The 16,632-nt window shown below is 44.0% G+C and overlaps 1 protein-coding gene across 5 annotated transcripts in view; it reads left to right on the top strand.

Annotated features, from left to right (window-relative positions):
• MYOCD (myocardin) overlaps nt 1–16,632 on the top strand; it is a 108,607-nt gene that overhangs the window by 35,835 nt on the left and 56,140 nt on the right. For 3 of the 5 annotated variants that reach the window (XM_045487408.1, XM_045487407.1, XM_045487411.1), the window contains exon 2: nt 7,457–7,522. The exons of 1 other annotated variant lie outside the window; for it this stretch is intronic. In XM_045487408.1, the coding sequence (XP_045343364.1) occupies nt 7,457–7,522 (66 nt within the window). Of the gene's footprint in view, nt 1–7,456; nt 7,523–12,360; nt 12,406–16,632 lie in introns of all 5 variants that reach the window. One more of the 5 variants, XM_045487410.1, reaches the window with a different exon arrangement.

The following is a 16,632-nucleotide window of genomic DNA, read 5'->3' on the forward strand; positions in this document are numbered from 1 at the left end:
AAGCCCTTTACTGGCTCCCTTTAACGTTACTCTTTATCGATTTGTGATGTAATTTTTAGTCCTATTCTCTTCTTCTTTTTAATGTTTATTTATTTATTTTGAGGAAGAGAGCACGAGAGGGACAGAGAGGGAGAATCCCAATCAGGCTCTGCACTGTCCTTGGGGAGCCCGAAACAGGGCTTGAACCCACTAACCGCGACATCATTACCTGAACAGAAACCAAGAGTCGAACGCTCAACCGACTGAGCTACCCAGGTGCCCCTGTTCCTGTTTTCTTTTCATCTTTCCTTTCCTCTGGTAATGTATCCCTCTTTTTTTAGGAATTCCGATAAAAAGGTTTTTGTGGCTACTTATTTGAAGACAATACCCCAAGTCAGCCTTGACTCCTTAGCCTTTCTCCAGCCCCATATTTCAATGGCCTGTCAGGCACATTATTTAAAATTTACCAGGACTCCTAAAATTCAGATTGTATAAAATGAAACTAATCATTTTCCAGACTTCTTTGTCAACCTATCATAATTTATGCATGCTCTCAAAACCCTGGATTTTCAAATTTCTGGGCTAGTGGGGCTTAAATTTTGGATGCCTTGGCCCCCTTTGGGAACCTGGCAAGTGCTATGGACCCACTCCCAGGAAAAAATAAATACGTGCAAACGTAGTTACTGGTAACATCAGGGAATTCTTGAATTTCCAACAGCATATCTAAATATCCCAGACTAACAAGCCCTTTGAGAGATAGTAATACACATTTCTCTCCTCCCTTCCATCGCTAGATTTTTCCAGTTCTTTCTGTTCAATTTTTTTTTTTCATTTTTTTCTCTCATTTCCATTTCTACTGTCTTCATCCAGCTCAATCTAAGTCAAAATAGCTTAATGTCTAGAGCACCCAAACAGCCTTCAAAATGGCTGATTCTAACAACAGAAGATCTCTGTCATCGTTTTCCATTTGCTGAATTAAGGTCTGTGGTGTTGAAATATAAGTGAGTACTCTTATCTTACTCTGATGTTATATGTAGAAGGTGAACGTTATTTAAATTTTTTTTTAACGTTTATTTATTTTTGAGACAGAGAGAGACACAGCATGAACGGGGGAGGGGCAGAGAGAGAGGGAGACACAGAATCAGAAGCAGGCTCCAGGCTCTGAGCCATCAGCCCAGAGCCCGACGCGGGGCTCGAACTCGTGGACCGTGAGATCGTGACCTGAGCTGAAGTCGGACACTCAACCGACTGAGCCACCCAGGCGCCCCGAAGGTGAAAGTTATTTGATGGAGAACTTGGAAAACAACTGGTTGCGATCACAACATCTTGATTAAATTTACCAGTAAAACCATCTGGGCCTGGGATTTTGTAAGGGGATAAGTTCTTAATAATCAATGCAATTTAGTTACACAACACTATTCAGATTTATGTTTCTTCTTGTATTTTGATAAGTTGTAGCTTTCAAGAAGTTGTTCCATTTTAAAAAGTTGTCAGGGCACCTGGGTGGCTTAATCGGTTAAGCATCCAACTTCAGCCCAGGTCACGATCTCATGGTCAATGAGTTCGAGCCCAGTGGGGCTCTATGCTGACAGCTCAGAGCCTGGAGCCTGTTTTGGATTCTGTGTCTCCCTCTCTCTCTGCGCCTCCCCTGCTTGTGCTCTGTCTCTCAAAACATGAATAAACATTTAAAAAATGTTTTTTAAGTTGTCAAATATATTGGCACAAAAATTCTTTTTTTAGAATTTTTTTTAAGTTTATTTATTTTGAGAGAGTGCGTGCAAGTAGGGGAGGGAAAGAAACAGAGGGAGAGAGAGAGAATCCCAAGCAGGCTCTGCACTGTCAGCACAGATCCCAATGTGGGGCTCAAACTCAGGAACCTTGAGATCATGACCTGAGCCCAAGTCAGATGCTTAGCCAACTGAGCCACCCAGGTGACCCCCCCCCCAATTTTTTTAATGTTTATTGATTTTTGAGAGACCATGAGCAGGGGAAGGGCAGAGAGGGGGGGGGGACAGAGGATCCAAAGCAGACTCCGAGCTGTCAGCACAGAGCCTGATGTGGGGCTCGAACTCACGAACTGTGAGATAATGACCCAAGCTGAAGTCGGACGCTCAACCGACTAAGCCACCCAGGTGCCCCATCACAAAATCCTTAATGATATTCTTCTATTTTCCTTTTTAATCCTTTAGTATCCTTTTAGGTCTGTAGTTATAACCCATCTTTTTTATTCCTGATATTGGTAAAATTTATTCTTTCTCTCTTTTTTTACGGATGAATCTAGCTAGGGGTTTTTCCAATTTCGTTGGTCTCTGCAAAGAATCAACTTTTGGCTTAGTTGATTTTCTATGTTCTTGTCTGCTTTCTATTTTGCTGCTCTAATACTTTCTTCCTTTCAATTACCTTGAACGTTCTTTTTGCTTATTAGGTAGTATCTTAGGTCATTTATCTTAAATCTTCTTGTCTAACATAAGCACTTAAAACTCTTAAATTTCCCTTGAAGCACTGTGTTAGCTGTATCCCATAAATTGTATATTGTATAGGTATCATCATTCAATTAAAGATGTTTTGGGGCGCCTGGGTGGCTCAGTCGGTTGAGCATCCGACTTGGGCTCAGGTCACGATCTCACGGTTCGTGAGTTCAAGCCCTGCATCAGGCTCTGGGCTGATGGCTCAGAGCCTGGAGCCTGCTTCCGATTCTGTGTCTCCCTCTCTCTCTGCCCCTCCCCCATTCATGCTCTGTCTCTCTCTGGCTCAAAAATAAATAAACATGAAAAAAAATTTTTTTTAAATAAAAAAAAATGTTTCTAATTTCCCTTGTGATTTCTTCTTTGATCTATGAATTACTTAGAAGTATACTGCCAAATATTTTCCTAAGTAGCATATTGCTTTTTGATTTCTGACTAATTCCAATGTGATCGGAGAACATACTCTATATGAGTTTAATCTTTTAAAAAAGTTTATTGAGACTTGTTTTGTGGCCTAGTCTACCTTGGTGAATGTACCATGTGAACCTTAAAAGAATGTTAAATTTAGGGGCACCTGGGTGGCTCAGTGGGTTAAGCAACTGACTGTTGGTTTTGGCTCAGGTCGCAATCTTGCAGTTCATGGGTTCCAGCCCTGCATCGGACTCCACGCTGACAGTGCAGAGCCTGCTTGTAATCTCTCTCTCCCTCTCTCTCTGTCCCTCTCTCATTCTCTCTGTCCCTCTCTCAAAATAAATAAATAAATAAATAAATAAATAAATAAATAAATATTAAGTTATTGAACACCGTGCTCTATACCAATTAAGTCGAGATGATTGATAATTGTTCAAATCCCAATGTCATCAGTGATTTTTTTAAATCTATTCTATAAAATATTGAGAGGGGTCCCTAAAATATCCTACTATGATTTTGAAATTGTCTATCCTTCTAATAATGTCAGTTTTTACTTCATTTGAGGCTTTTATTAGATGCCTATCCATTTTTTTTAATGTTTATTATTTTTTTTTTTTTTTTGAGAGAGAGAGACAGAGTGTGAGTTGGGGAGGGGCAGAGGGAGAGAGGGAGACACAGAATCTGAAGCAGGTTCCAGGCTCTGAGCTGTCTGCACAGAGCCTGATGCGGGGTCGAACTCACGAACCGTGAGATCATGACCTGAGCCAAAGTCAGACACTTAACTGACTGAGCCACTCAGGTGCCCCTGATGCCTATCCATTTATAGTGGCTAAGTCTTCTGATGAATTGTCCCTTTTATGATTATAAAATGTCCCTTCTTTATCTCTGATAATACTCCTTGACTTGAAGTCTTTTTTTATCTGATATTGATATAGCCTGTGTATCATTTTTTTTAATGTCTATTTATTTTGAGAGAGAGAGAGAGCGCACATACAAGTGGGAGAGGGGCAGAGAGAGAGGGAGGAGAGAATCCCAAGCAGGCTCTATGCTGCCAGCGCAGAGCCCAATGTGGGGTTCAGTCCCACTAACCATGAGATCAAGACATGAGCCAAAATCAAGAATCAGATGCTTGACCCACTGAGCCACCCAGGCACCCCTAACCTGTCTAGCTTTCTTTTTTTTTTTAATTTTTTTAACATTTATTATTATTGAGAGACAGCATGAGCATGGGAAGGGCAGAGAGAAGAAGAGACCCAGAATCTGAAGCAGGCTTCAGACTCTGAGCTGTCAGCACAGAGCCTGATGCAGGGCTCGAACTCACAAACCACGATCCCGATGCAGGGCTCTAACTCACAAACTGTGAGATCATGACCTGAGCCAAAGTTGGACGCTTAACCTACTGAGCCACCCAGGTGCCCCTCTTTTTTCTTTTTTTAAATGTTTATTTACTCTTTTTTTTTTTTTTTTTTTTGAGAGAGAGAGAGAGAGAGAGAGAGAGCGAGAGCGAGAGAGCGAGCACACTAGCAGGGCAGGGGCATAGAGAGGGAGACACAGAATCTGAAGCAGGCTTCAGGCTCCAAGCTGTCAGCACAGAGACCAAAACGGGACTTGAACACATGAAACCAACCATGAGATCATGACCTGAGCCAAAGTAAGACACTTAACCAACTGAGCCATCCAGGCGCCCCTCCTTAAGCATTTCTTGTAGCAAAATCTGCTGGCAACAAATGACCTTTCCCTTTACCTGAACACATCTTTATTTTACCTTCATTTCTAGAGGACATTCTCTTTGGAGTTGACATCTGTTTTCTGTTTTGCATTTTGTTTTTGTTTTATCTTCTGGCTTCCATAGTTTCTGATGAGAATCGGTGTTTCCCTTTATATAATGTGTTGGTTTTCCCTATATACTTTTAAGATTTCCTCTTTCTTAGGTTTTAAGCCATTGGATTGTGATGTGTCTAAGTGTGGTTTTCTGTGAATATGGCCGGTGTGGGGTTTGTTGACTTTTTTGGAATCTGTGAATTTATGTCTTTCATGAAATTTGGGATGTTTGGGCTATTAGTTATTTCTCTGCACTCTTTCTGGGACTCTAATTAACTGATGTTAGATTTTTTGATATTGTTGCACAGATCCATGGGGCTATCTGTATGTCCGTTTTTTTCCCATCATTTTTCTCTCTCTTCGTAAGTTTGGTCTATTTTCAAGTTTACTGATTCATTCCTCTGATATTTATTCTTTTATTAATAAGCTCATCCATGGCTTTATTATTATGAGAGTATATTTATATTTATTAGCATTTACTATTATTATTATTTAGAGTATAGATATCCTACCATTACGTTTTAATTTTTATTTGGTTTCTTTTTATGTGGCTATTTTGCTGCTGAGATATCCTGTCATTCCATTCATTTCAAGCATGTTTTCTTTTACTTCATTGAACATAGTTGAAAATAACTACTTTAAAGAACTTGTAGGATAATTCCAACATGTGGGTCGTCTCAAGGCTAGCATCAGCTAATGGTCTTTTCTATTTAAAATGAGTCACATTTTCCTGGTTCCTTGTGTGTAAAGTAATTTTGGATTGTATTCTGGACGTTCTGTCTTGTATTACATAAACCCTTGAGTTCTTTCACAATCCTCTGGAGACTGCTGATTTCTTTCTGTTTGGTTTGAGCACAAAATTAACCCTGAATATTCGAATGTTAAGTCCTTTTTTGCCTATGTGCACAGAGGTTCAAGTTTCACTTTGATTTTAAACCTTTGCCGTGCTGCTTTGAGTCTGCCCCATGGAAACTTCATTAAAGGACCAGATTGAAACTTGTGAGGGTCCATACACATAGTCAGGGGATCCCTCCCTTTTCCAGCTCTCTCCCGTACATGGTGTCTTCCTCAATCTATGGTGGTCAGCCATGGTTGTCTGCTTTCCTTTCCCTGAGTCCTTGGGCCAGAAAGATGAGTAGGTTTTCTGTTAGAGTTTTAGTTGCTTTTGACCTGCTACTTCATGACTCCAGGTCACTCTCAGTTGTCTCCCAAATAGGAAGCTCACCCCCGTGGAAGTCACCTCTCCAAGTTTCAACTTCCCTCTATACCCTACATGATTTTGTTTCCTATTCAGAATCCCCAGGTGGTTATTTCTCATATTTTGTTCAGAGCTTACAGTTTTTATTGGTGGGAGGGTTGTTCTGAAGGAGGGCTTAAATAACAAAGTCTCGTATCATTTTCATTTACCTGCAAAGTAGCATAATTTTGTCTTCTTTATTGTCCAGTCCTAACTCCGAGTCAGATGAGGCTATTCAATGAAACACAGTCTAGCAACTGAAAGTAATTAAAACTAATTCAACAGCATCGATCTCTCGAAGAAGAAGGTTGATGATCCAATTCAAAACCATGACAGCACTTTAAAAAATCATCTTTCCCCATTACGCTGACATTCAGGAGATCTTGTGACTACATTTTCTCTGAAGCCTCACTCTGAGATACTACATAAACTTGAAAGTCAGTCCACATAGCCTTCCTGTTTTTGCTCTTGTCTCCATTCTCATTTTCTCTTCCTCAAAGCAGTTCTCTCCTTCTCTCTTTTCATTACATGTTGATTAGACCAGTCCCTCTTTTTTACAAACTTTTGCTCTTTCTATCCTTATTCTGAGCCACTCAAACCCAGGAGCCAAGATGGTAAACTTAGAGTCTCCCTGAGAAAATGGACTCTCCGTGAGGCAGAGGCCAAGTGTCCAAAGGTAGAATTTTTCAGGGGGAGAGGGGGGAGGGCGGAGGAGAAAATCACAAATGCTACACTCACAATTTTACATATAGTCTTTTTTTTTTTTTTTTTTTTACTATTTACATGTATATTGTGTATGATATATATAATCTATTTGCGCTATGGATTGCAACATAAATGTTTATAATACAAAGTTTGGACAGTTTACAGTGCTTTATTTCTTCTAAGCAAAGCATGACTCTAATAGCCTATCTTTGAAATTCCAAATGGATCCCAGATGCACATAATACCAGTGTTTATTGATGAACTATTGTGTGCCAAGCACTCGGCTAAGCAACTTGTGTTTATTGTTTATCGGACTTTATAGCAACACCTTCAGGAACACATCGTTCCCATTTACAGATGAGGAAAGTGAGTATCAGAAAGGGTAAGCAGCTTGCCCAGGATTACCTGCCTTTTGAAGGCGCTAGAGATGAGATTTGAACCCATGTGAGACCCCAAGGCCTACGCTTTCTTCACGCTGGCTCCCTTTCGAAAGCACAGGCAAATTCCCAGCAGAACTGGGTGGTGTTTATCCCCCCAAGTGGCTAATAAGGAGGAGAGAGTGAGCCTAGGGCTGTGAGAACAACATTCACTTCAAAGAGGGCACGGGTGTTCCAGCCCTAGCTTGTCACAGACTTCCTGCAAATCCCTGCGACCCGCTTGGCATCTCTCAGTTTTTTCTTTCTCCACGTCTGCCACAGAAACACAAACGTAGTTGACACAAACGTTCAAGACTGGTCTAAAAATGAAACGAGAAGAGCTGGGCAAAAATTATGATGTGAATATAAATGACTGTAATCACACGCGGCCCAACTTACAAACGAACACTTTGTTTTCTAAGTTTTGCAGTTACGACTTCAACAGAGAAGGACCCAGGAACAACTTGCTAACCAAGGCATAACACCACGTGAGTAGCCCTGTCTCTTGTTCGCTGACCTGTTACTATGGGGGCGTACAATTTGGGAGCTGGAAAGCACCTCAGAGGTCCTTGAACCTAAGCCCACACATGGGTCTCCCCAGATCCTCATAGATGCTGTGTCTGCAGAAACTCCAGACCTTGGATGCTTTGCCCCAGACGCTACTCACCTACAAGGGCTTCCCTTTAATGCTGTAGGTTGTACCTAAAATTCCAGTTGATGGGTTTGTTTTTAGAGTAAGTACAATTCCCTGTGGGCCCCCTTCACCCTTCTCTTCCTTTTAGAATAGGATGTAAATCACCACTCTTTCCAGAGGCATCCATCACTTATCCCTCTTCTCACCTCAGTTCTATTTAGGGTACCTGAGTCCACAATTAATTGAATACCATCAAGGAAGGCTGAGAAGTAATGACACTCTAGCATAAATGGTATAATATTGAATTACTCGCCATAAATTGGGTCAAAGAAGGAGGATTGTCATTATCTTTTTTAGTAGATAGATTTAAATTTTCCCACCAAGTAAGCAATTAAAGCCAACTCTTGATTATCTATAAAGAGACAGAAGACCTCCCTGAATGAATGAAGTCCCAGTTCAAGCCCCTTTAGGTCATGCTTTGTAACTTTCTTCCCCAACAAAAGTTACAAATCAAAACCCATAATGACTCTCGCAGAAATCCAGACTCGTCATGACTACGACTTCAGAGTTCAGCCTCTCACAAGCAGCCAGTTTGGCCTGGATAAAATGTCCTGCGGTCGTAATACAGAGCCCTATGACCCAAGGTCTGAAAGTTTAAGTATAGTCTGTGCCTCTGAGCCAGATGAGAACTGAGAATTTTTCAAGCCTTTTCCTTTGTAATTCAAAAATAGCTCTTTGTTAATGGCTCAGCCCTACCGACAGTAAACCACAGGTGACCTTCCAGAGAACACCTTTTTTTTTTTTAGAGGTTTGCTAATGAGCACAAAAGAAACAGCTCACCCTGCGATTTAAAGCCCGCTCACACAAGATGCACAACAGGGTTGAGAACCCAGAGGGCCACATCTGACTGGCCTTTTTCATCTGAGCCCACTAAAGAGAAGCACTAAAAACTCAGGAAAGCGCAAAAGTCTGCAGACTTCCGGGCAGATCACTACATTTTCCCTCAAAGCTGATCAGACCAGTGTTTTGGGGAATCCTGTTACAAATGTGTAGGATCTGACGTGGTTATGCTTCATCTGGAAGAGTTATTCACTAGGAGTGGGTTGTGGACGAGCGTAGGTCCGCCAGGATCCTCTCTCAGCGGGCCTCGATCTGTACGCATGCCCTCAGATATACGAGGAACACGTCTAGTTGGGTCGTATGAAAATAATCTATTCCCTCACCGGTGTTTCTTTTCTTTGATTCTGGAAAGGCACATGGGGTAGAGAGACCCAGTACATTTCAGTCTGCTTAAGCTGCTCACACCTTATTTATCTAAAGCTTGAGTCATGTGCTTAAATACTCTGAGCCTGAGCCTTGCAACTGGCATTTGGATAAGAATAAATTCATTTCCCCCTTTCTTTCTTTTTTTTTTTAATTTTTTAAATGCTTATTTATTTTTGAGAGAGAGAGAGAGAGTGTGTGTGTGAGCAGGGAATGGGCAGAGAGAGAGAGAGAGAGATAGGGAGAGACAGAATCCGAAGCAGACTCCAGTCTCTGAGCTGTCAGCACAGAGCCTGACACAGGGCTCGAACTCACAAATTCTGAGATCATGACCTGAGCCGAAGTCGGACACTTAACCGACTGAGCCACCCAGGTACCCCATCTTTTTTTTTTTTTTTTGACGTTTATGGGATTAAATCTTTGGAAATCCGTAAGAAAAAAAAAACACCTAGGAAAGGTAGAAATGAACCCTATGATGCAATTTAAAATAATACCTCTATGTATGTTTTGTAAATTTAGTGTCCCTTTGTGGAGTAGGGTTCAATGGCGATATGATGTTTTGTTCTCTAGGATTTCCAGAACCAAATTATGTGCGTATTAAGGAAATACCACCCGACGGAAATTTTGCATCCTTAGTCCATTGAACCATTAAGATAATTACTAGGAGAAAGTCCTATGAGAACAAAATGATTTTTTTTTTTTTTGTTTCTCATTCAGCAAAATGATAAAGGTTAATTAAATGTCATCTGGTTTCCATGGTCGTCAGCCGCCTCCCCTCAACTAGGCTTCCTAAGGGTATAGATTCTGCTGTGGAAAAATGTCAAACCCACAACAGGTGCACACGGCCAGCCCCACCCAACCCGGACAGACCTCGACTAAGCTCTTCTCAGGAAGTTAGACCCAAGACATATCTTTCACTTGCTGAGAGGTTGGGGACGGAGATGGTTAGCCTTGTCAATCCAGTCAGAGATGAAACATGCCACCGAAATGCAGCACAGAGCAGCGTGCGTTTTCTCTGGCACCTAACGGTTCGTGTGTAAAGGCAACTGATCGCGGGAAGCAAAGAAGAGGCGACGGTCTCAGGGTCCCATCGATTCAATCAAATTCAACAAATGTTGTTGTGAACCAGACTTTGTGCAGGGTAGTGTGCTGGGCCCTGTAGGGACAACGATGAGCAAGACAGTCCCTTGAACAGACTCAAAATTCTAGGGGGATTGGTGGTAGGAAACTCACAGAAGTAGAATTCAGGGTGGAGTTTTTTACATAATTATTTGATATAATTTCACTGTATCCATAACATTTGAAATAACTGCAATCCTCCTCCCCCCCCCCACCAAGTTTTAAAACTTGTCATAAATCACCCACATTGAAGGCTGATGGCCAAGCAAACTATTCACTGTCCCTACATCATTACTGTATAGCGTCACTGTTCTTAACTGGTCGACAGAAACACCTGCTATCCTTGTCTTAACTTTTATATTAGATTAAATCTCACTGCCACTCCTATGGTGACAGAACTGAGGGCAGAACCTATACATCCTGGTCCCTGCGTAGAGCTCTTTCTTCAAATATTCAAAAGGAATTGCTTGAACTTTAAAAGCACCTACTTACGCTCCTCTCATCAAGCATTTTGTGGCCAAAAGATTCAGTCGGGATGTGGGAAAATTAAAAATACGTGTGTGTGAACATGCCAAGGGAAACCCAATGGTTCTCACAAAATGGCGTCAGGTTTTACATCATCACCTACGCCTCACCATGACCAAGAGTGAAGGACAAATTTCACCGCATTCGCCCCGTGGCAGATCTCGCTTCAGCTGCACATGACGTTGCTGATGAAATTCTAAGGTTTCTCCCCCTACTGACTCCGATGAACTGAGCCGCGTGTAACTTTCCGTTGACTAGTGAAACCGGTCCAAATGAGTTGAATTTAACTCCTTCCTTCTTCTTGGGCACGTATCCTGTAGGTTTTGTTGCTGAGAAACAGTCTACAGCACCCAGGGACACATTCTCTTTATATAACCCCCCTGAATCACTTCTCTTAAGCATTTACTTATTCCTTTTGTCCATTATGGGTCTGGGGATTTTCCCCTTCAGATGCTTTGAATGAACGGAAAGCCATTGTTCCTTGAATTTAGTCAACAAGGGCAGAATTCCGAGGCCAGCACGGAACTGCTAGGACAACTCTCAGCAGTGGGAAGAGGCTCTCAGACCAGGGAGCATGGGCGCAGACCAGATTCTAAGATTGCTGTCACATTTAAAATGCCATTGTAGAATTCATGTTTTCAAAATAGTCATAAAATCTCCGTGAAATACCCTCTCCAAAATCCCACCTCTCCAAATGGAGATTTCAAGTTGTCTCCTTTGCCACCACCAACCAGGATTCAATTTTTTTTCTTTTAATGTTTCTTTAATTTTGAGAGAGAGAGAGACAGACAGACAGAGACAGCACTAGCAGGGGAGGGACAGAGAGAGAGAGGGAGACACAGGATCTGAAGCAGGCTCCAGGCTCTGAGTTAATCAGCACAGAGCCTGACACGGGGCGGGGGGTGGGGGGGGGGTGGGCTCCACCCCACGAACCACGAGATCATGACCTAAGCCAAAGTCAGACGCCCAACTGACTAAGCCACCCAGGTGCCACACCACCAACCAGGATTCAAAGGGAGCACCTCGATGCCCCACCCTTTGGGGGGTCAAGCCTGCAAAAGACATCTATCTTCTCTATTCTCTCACAGCTTTACGACAGAGCCAACCTCCTCCCCTGTGGACCTGTGGGGCTTGGATCTGTTCACCATTTCTCCTGTAGATTTTCTCCATCACCATTCGTTTCCTGGGGCATCACTCTCCTGGGTGGAGTCTTAACACCACCTTATTCCAACCACTTGGGAAGCCTCAGTGCAGAAGGGTGATGAGCTCCGTGGAGTAGGTGTGATGAATGATCACGGCAGCTCAGTAGTATTTTGACCATCTGCTGTGAGGAGGGCCCTGTGGAACACAGAGGACTCAGACGTGAGTTCTGTTTCAGATGCTTACTGTCTGGAAGGGGCCCCAGATCACCCCTGCTTGGTTGTTTAGAGTAGCGATATCAGACGACCATGCACCACTGCGTGGGACTGAATATCTTTGAGGACGGAAGGAAAGAACTACTTTCTCCTTCCCTCTCCCTCTGCTAGTAAAGTGGGGCTAATCTGTAAGAACCCAGGCGGGAGAGGAGGAAACAAGTAGCCCATTCTCCCGGAATACAGAGCTGAAGAGAACCACATACACGGGTGGCCCCGAGTGGCTGCAGCATCTCCACGGAAAGTCCGAGAAAGCCACCGCCGGCCAGGATGAAATGTCTGGGCAGCTTGGGTCCATGACCTGATCATTGTAAATGGATTTAAAGATACGATGAGCTGTCTATGAACGGTGCTGCCTTTATTTGTTTTGCAGACTAAATTCCAGCCACAGCAGCCTCATACTTACCGCAAAGCCCTGGTAAATCCCTGAGTTCTGTGGTGCCTTTCCTGAATAGCAGTGAGAATGACTGGGGCAACTCCTGTACCCACACCACATGCAGCTTCTTGGTAGTTCTGAGAAGTTGCCTGGGCAAAGCGTGTCTTCCTCTTCTCAGTGCATCGTTCTGACTTGGCTTCTCCCTACGTCACCCCAGCACACACTGTTGGCTGTTTCAGCAGAACACGGCACGAGGGTTTTAATCTGTCTGCCTCTTCTCTCCTTTCTAACATGTCAAATTCAGAGTCAGGAAAAGGCACTGTGGATTTTCCTGGCAAGCCCATACAGGGTGGTGGGGGGGCGGTGGTCAACAACCCTAAATGTTTTCTTTTCCCTCCCATGTTCTGGTTCCTTGTTCCTCGGAAACCAGTAAGCCGGTGATGACAGGCGTCCTTTGAATTTGTCTTCACAGTCGTCTTCCGAGAAATCCCCAAAGTATTCACGCATGTTGCATTCAACTGCCTCAAGCGTGTGGCCAGGTCTTAAATGTAACGAAGCTACATTTTCAGACTCCTGAGACTGTCCTTTGATCCCAAATGGGCAGCGCATTGCCAGTCTAAAGAGGGAATGTCATTTCCAAAGCATGATCACTTACGCAGAGCAGTATCTCGGGAAGACAGCCATTCACGATGCACTTTGTCTTTAAAAGTGAGGCAAACAGAAGCATTTCTAAGCCCGTTTTACAGGTGGGAGACAGAGCAGGAAGACTCCCAGACGTGTTTGAGGAGACTAAGCAAGGATGGAACCCGGAAGGGTAGTTCCCAAATTTTCGGTCACCCAAAACGACTTTAGTTATTCTCCACACTGCCATGGATCCTGTGTTTCAAATTGTTTTGTCTCCGCCCCCCCCACGCCCAAAGAACCCTAAATTTGTAAATTATGAATCTGTTTTTGATGAATTGATGGCATTTAAACTGAACAGCTGGTCTTTGGTGAGAACAGCCATCTCAAAAGCATGCTGTTAGGATCCTAGGTAGCAACATTGAAAAGTGACAGTTCCATCAGCCCCAATTGGCCTTTCTCTGGGCACCCATACCCCTCTTCTTCAGCTAGTTGAAATCCTGAAAATCGGTCCCAGAAATTCGTCACTCCCTGGTTGGACTCCCATGTTCCCAAAGACCCTAGATCAGGAGACCCTGGCCTTACAAACTCCAGAGCCAAGGTTCTCAAACTTGTACGTCACCATCGGCAAGGAGGGCTGATTAAAACACGAATCCCTGGGGTCCACCCCTAAGGTTCTGATTTTGTGGGTCTGGGTGGGGCCTGAGAATTGGCATTTCTCCAGCCCATCCAGGGGCCACACGCTGAGAACCACTGTTCCATCTGGTGTCCCAGGACACTAGCCCTTTGAGGCTGCATTTTCGTCCTCCTCTGGAACACTGAGGAGCTGGGTTCTGTCCTGCAAGCCTGGGAGGGGGCGACCCCATGAGCTGCTGTCAACATCAGGCCCCCCACCTTGTACTGGAGAGTCAGCCCCTTCCCTTAGCTGATTCCCCAGGGGCCCCAAGACCTGCATTCTCCTTTTCCTGGGCTCCTGTAGAGTCCAGAGCCGGGGACAGCAGGGGGCCTGGCCTTTCTTAGGACCTTTTTTTCTGAGCTTTAGTAAGCAAATGTTTATACACACAGCTGACCCAAATTAGCTGGAGCCACAGGACCGAAATAGGAATAGCCCGTAACCAAACTCCAAGGCGAAAACATGAATTCCCTTGTGAGAAGTGATTAATCTTCCTCCAGGGAGAACGAGTTAGCTATGCGGCTGACTGAATTTACAACCGTATTCTAATTTGAAATCACATTGACTTATTAGTTTTTTTTTTAACTTAGAAATCCAAATTCCTTTTCAATCTTAAATGTCAATGTCCCTGTAAAACAAAATTTTGCCATTTGATATTCCCAGGGCTGGCAGCAAGAGGTCCTTTATTTATTTTCCACAGAGTCGACTTGGGGGGTTGTGATATGGTTTTCTCTGGCCCTCAGGGGAAATGGCTAAAATGCACATTCTCTCGAGTCACAGAAAAAAGCAAATGTCAATCACAGGACCGTGACAGGACAGTTTTCCATGGTGTGACCTCAAGCCAGTACCCCACATAACATCTCTGACGCCCTGAGGGGAAGAGCGTGTGGTAAAATGCAGTGTAGGGACCTCTTTGGCTTTCTTCCCAAGCCCTTGCCAAGTGGACATAGCATCTCCCACCCTGTGATAGAAGGTTCCAGAAGACCTTTGTGTTCCTGGCATCAGAGACCCGGACTGTGCAGATCATTTCACGGGGGGAGTTGTTAACACCAAGAAGTGATGAATTACAGCTCTCACTCCAAAGCTAAGATACAGGAAATGCAGTGTTTCTTAGAACATTCAATAAGCTATGCTAATAGGAATCGAAGAGGCTTGGGAGCAAGAGAACCAGATAAATTCCTCCTAATTCCTAAGCCCAATTAAAACCAATCGAGTTTGGAATGTAAGTGGTATCTCAGGATAGATTCATGCTGTTCCCTTAAGAGCTGCTGCTTAAGGAGAAGGATGTGTTCATTCTTTTTAACCACTTAGTACAGCCACACAAAGATCATTTCCTTTCTGGATTAGAGAAGTGACTAGGCCAACATCGATATGTAATGCCTAGATGACTGCCAGACTATGGGGCGGAGGTGAAGACCTATCCATTGAGATCGTACAGATTCACCAGGGCCCCCCGGACTTCAAGCAGACTTGCAAGATCTGGTTACCTGGGGAAACAGGAGTTGTTTTCAGAACTCCATCAAGATAAATTGCAACTACGATCAAATGTAGGAAAAGACGAGCCTCCTTTCAAAGGATGGCAAATAGACCTGAATCAGAGGCAATGCACGAGCGATGTGGTTGAACAGCACGTTTCTCAGATGATTTCCCAGAGTTACTGAGTGGAGACAAATGGGGGGGGGGGGGGGGAGACATGTGAAATGGCAGAGTTTGCAAAGAAGCCCATTTTAAGAGTGAAAGCAGCAAAGAGAAACTGGTGTTAGATCATTGGGAAATGTGATATTTAAGCGACATATTCTGTTACTTTTTCTATAAGAAGGGAAGCATCTTAATCTCTGCTCAAAGTGAGGAGGGTGCTCTTGTCCAGTATTCTTAGCCAGCTGGGGCGATTCAGCATGTTCCTTTGGTCAACATTGTTAATGTCCAGGTGAGGCAGGGAGACTGAGAGGGAGCGTGCCTTAGTGGCTTCCCAAGCAGTGCCCTCCATAGACGATAACGGGGTTGACCAGTTGCCAGGACTGCAGTGCCATTTGTTTGATGTCCAGAGAGCCCTCCTGAACATGTTGCTCAAATTTAGCATGACCTTAAAGACCAAACAAGGCATCACACACACACACACAGCCCCAAGTGCCAATCCGGCCAGAAACCCAATTTTTTAAGCTGGCCAAAGCTTGGAAGAAGATTTCATTGCCTGCCACTTAAGAGTGGACATCTGCGGGAGCAGTATTAGAACTCCGGATCGTGCGATTCATTGGCTTGCCCAGACTTAACAGTTCAGAAAAGTACTCAGTGTGGTTCTGTAACCACTGACCAAGCTCCTCGCTTGTTACAAACAGTGGTTGCGTGTGGCTCCTTATCAATCGTTTCTGGGGATCGGGAAAGCTCCTTAAAAATGCAGAATTTTGCTGAATGATGTTCTACTTCTTTGCTAAGTCAAAAGAGAGTCCCCATCACGGTGGAGAGCTGCTTTCAAATCGTGAGCAGGAGCAGGAGGGAGGAATGGAGGCAGCATTGGGCCCAGGCTGCCATGTGCTTTGCCTGACCGGTGCCTGTGTCTCCTGGGTGTTAATATTTTGACATATCTTGTTACTTTGGCGTATTTTGTCAATACGCCTTGAAAGAAGTGAGGTCGTCAGAGGACCTAGGCTCTTAGCCCTAACTGTGTGACCCTGGGTAAGTCATCCGATTTCTGTGGACTTCTATTGCCCCATTTGTTCAGGGTGAGAGTTTGCTTCATTATCTCCAGGGTCCCTTCCAGCCCTCAAAGTCTGATTCTGTGCTTCTCAGCACCCTCAGTTGCATGTTCCTGTCCAACCAGTCACCAACCTTATCCACAGTACGTGTCCCTTCCTACGGGTTGGGACGCACCTGCCACGGTCCGCAGCCTCTACCCAGACGTTTGCACTCAAGGGCAGAGCAAAATCAAAGAGGGCGTTAGTCACCCCATCCACCCCTCTCCCTCACTCTGGAGCATC

This window comes from Leopardus geoffroyi, chromosome E1 (genome assembly GCF_018350155.1).
Source record: "Leopardus geoffroyi isolate Oge1 chromosome E1, O.geoffroyi_Oge1_pat1.0, whole genome shotgun sequence".
NCBI classification, from domain to species: domain Eukaryota; kingdom Metazoa; phylum Chordata; class Mammalia; order Carnivora; family Felidae; genus Leopardus; species Leopardus geoffroyi.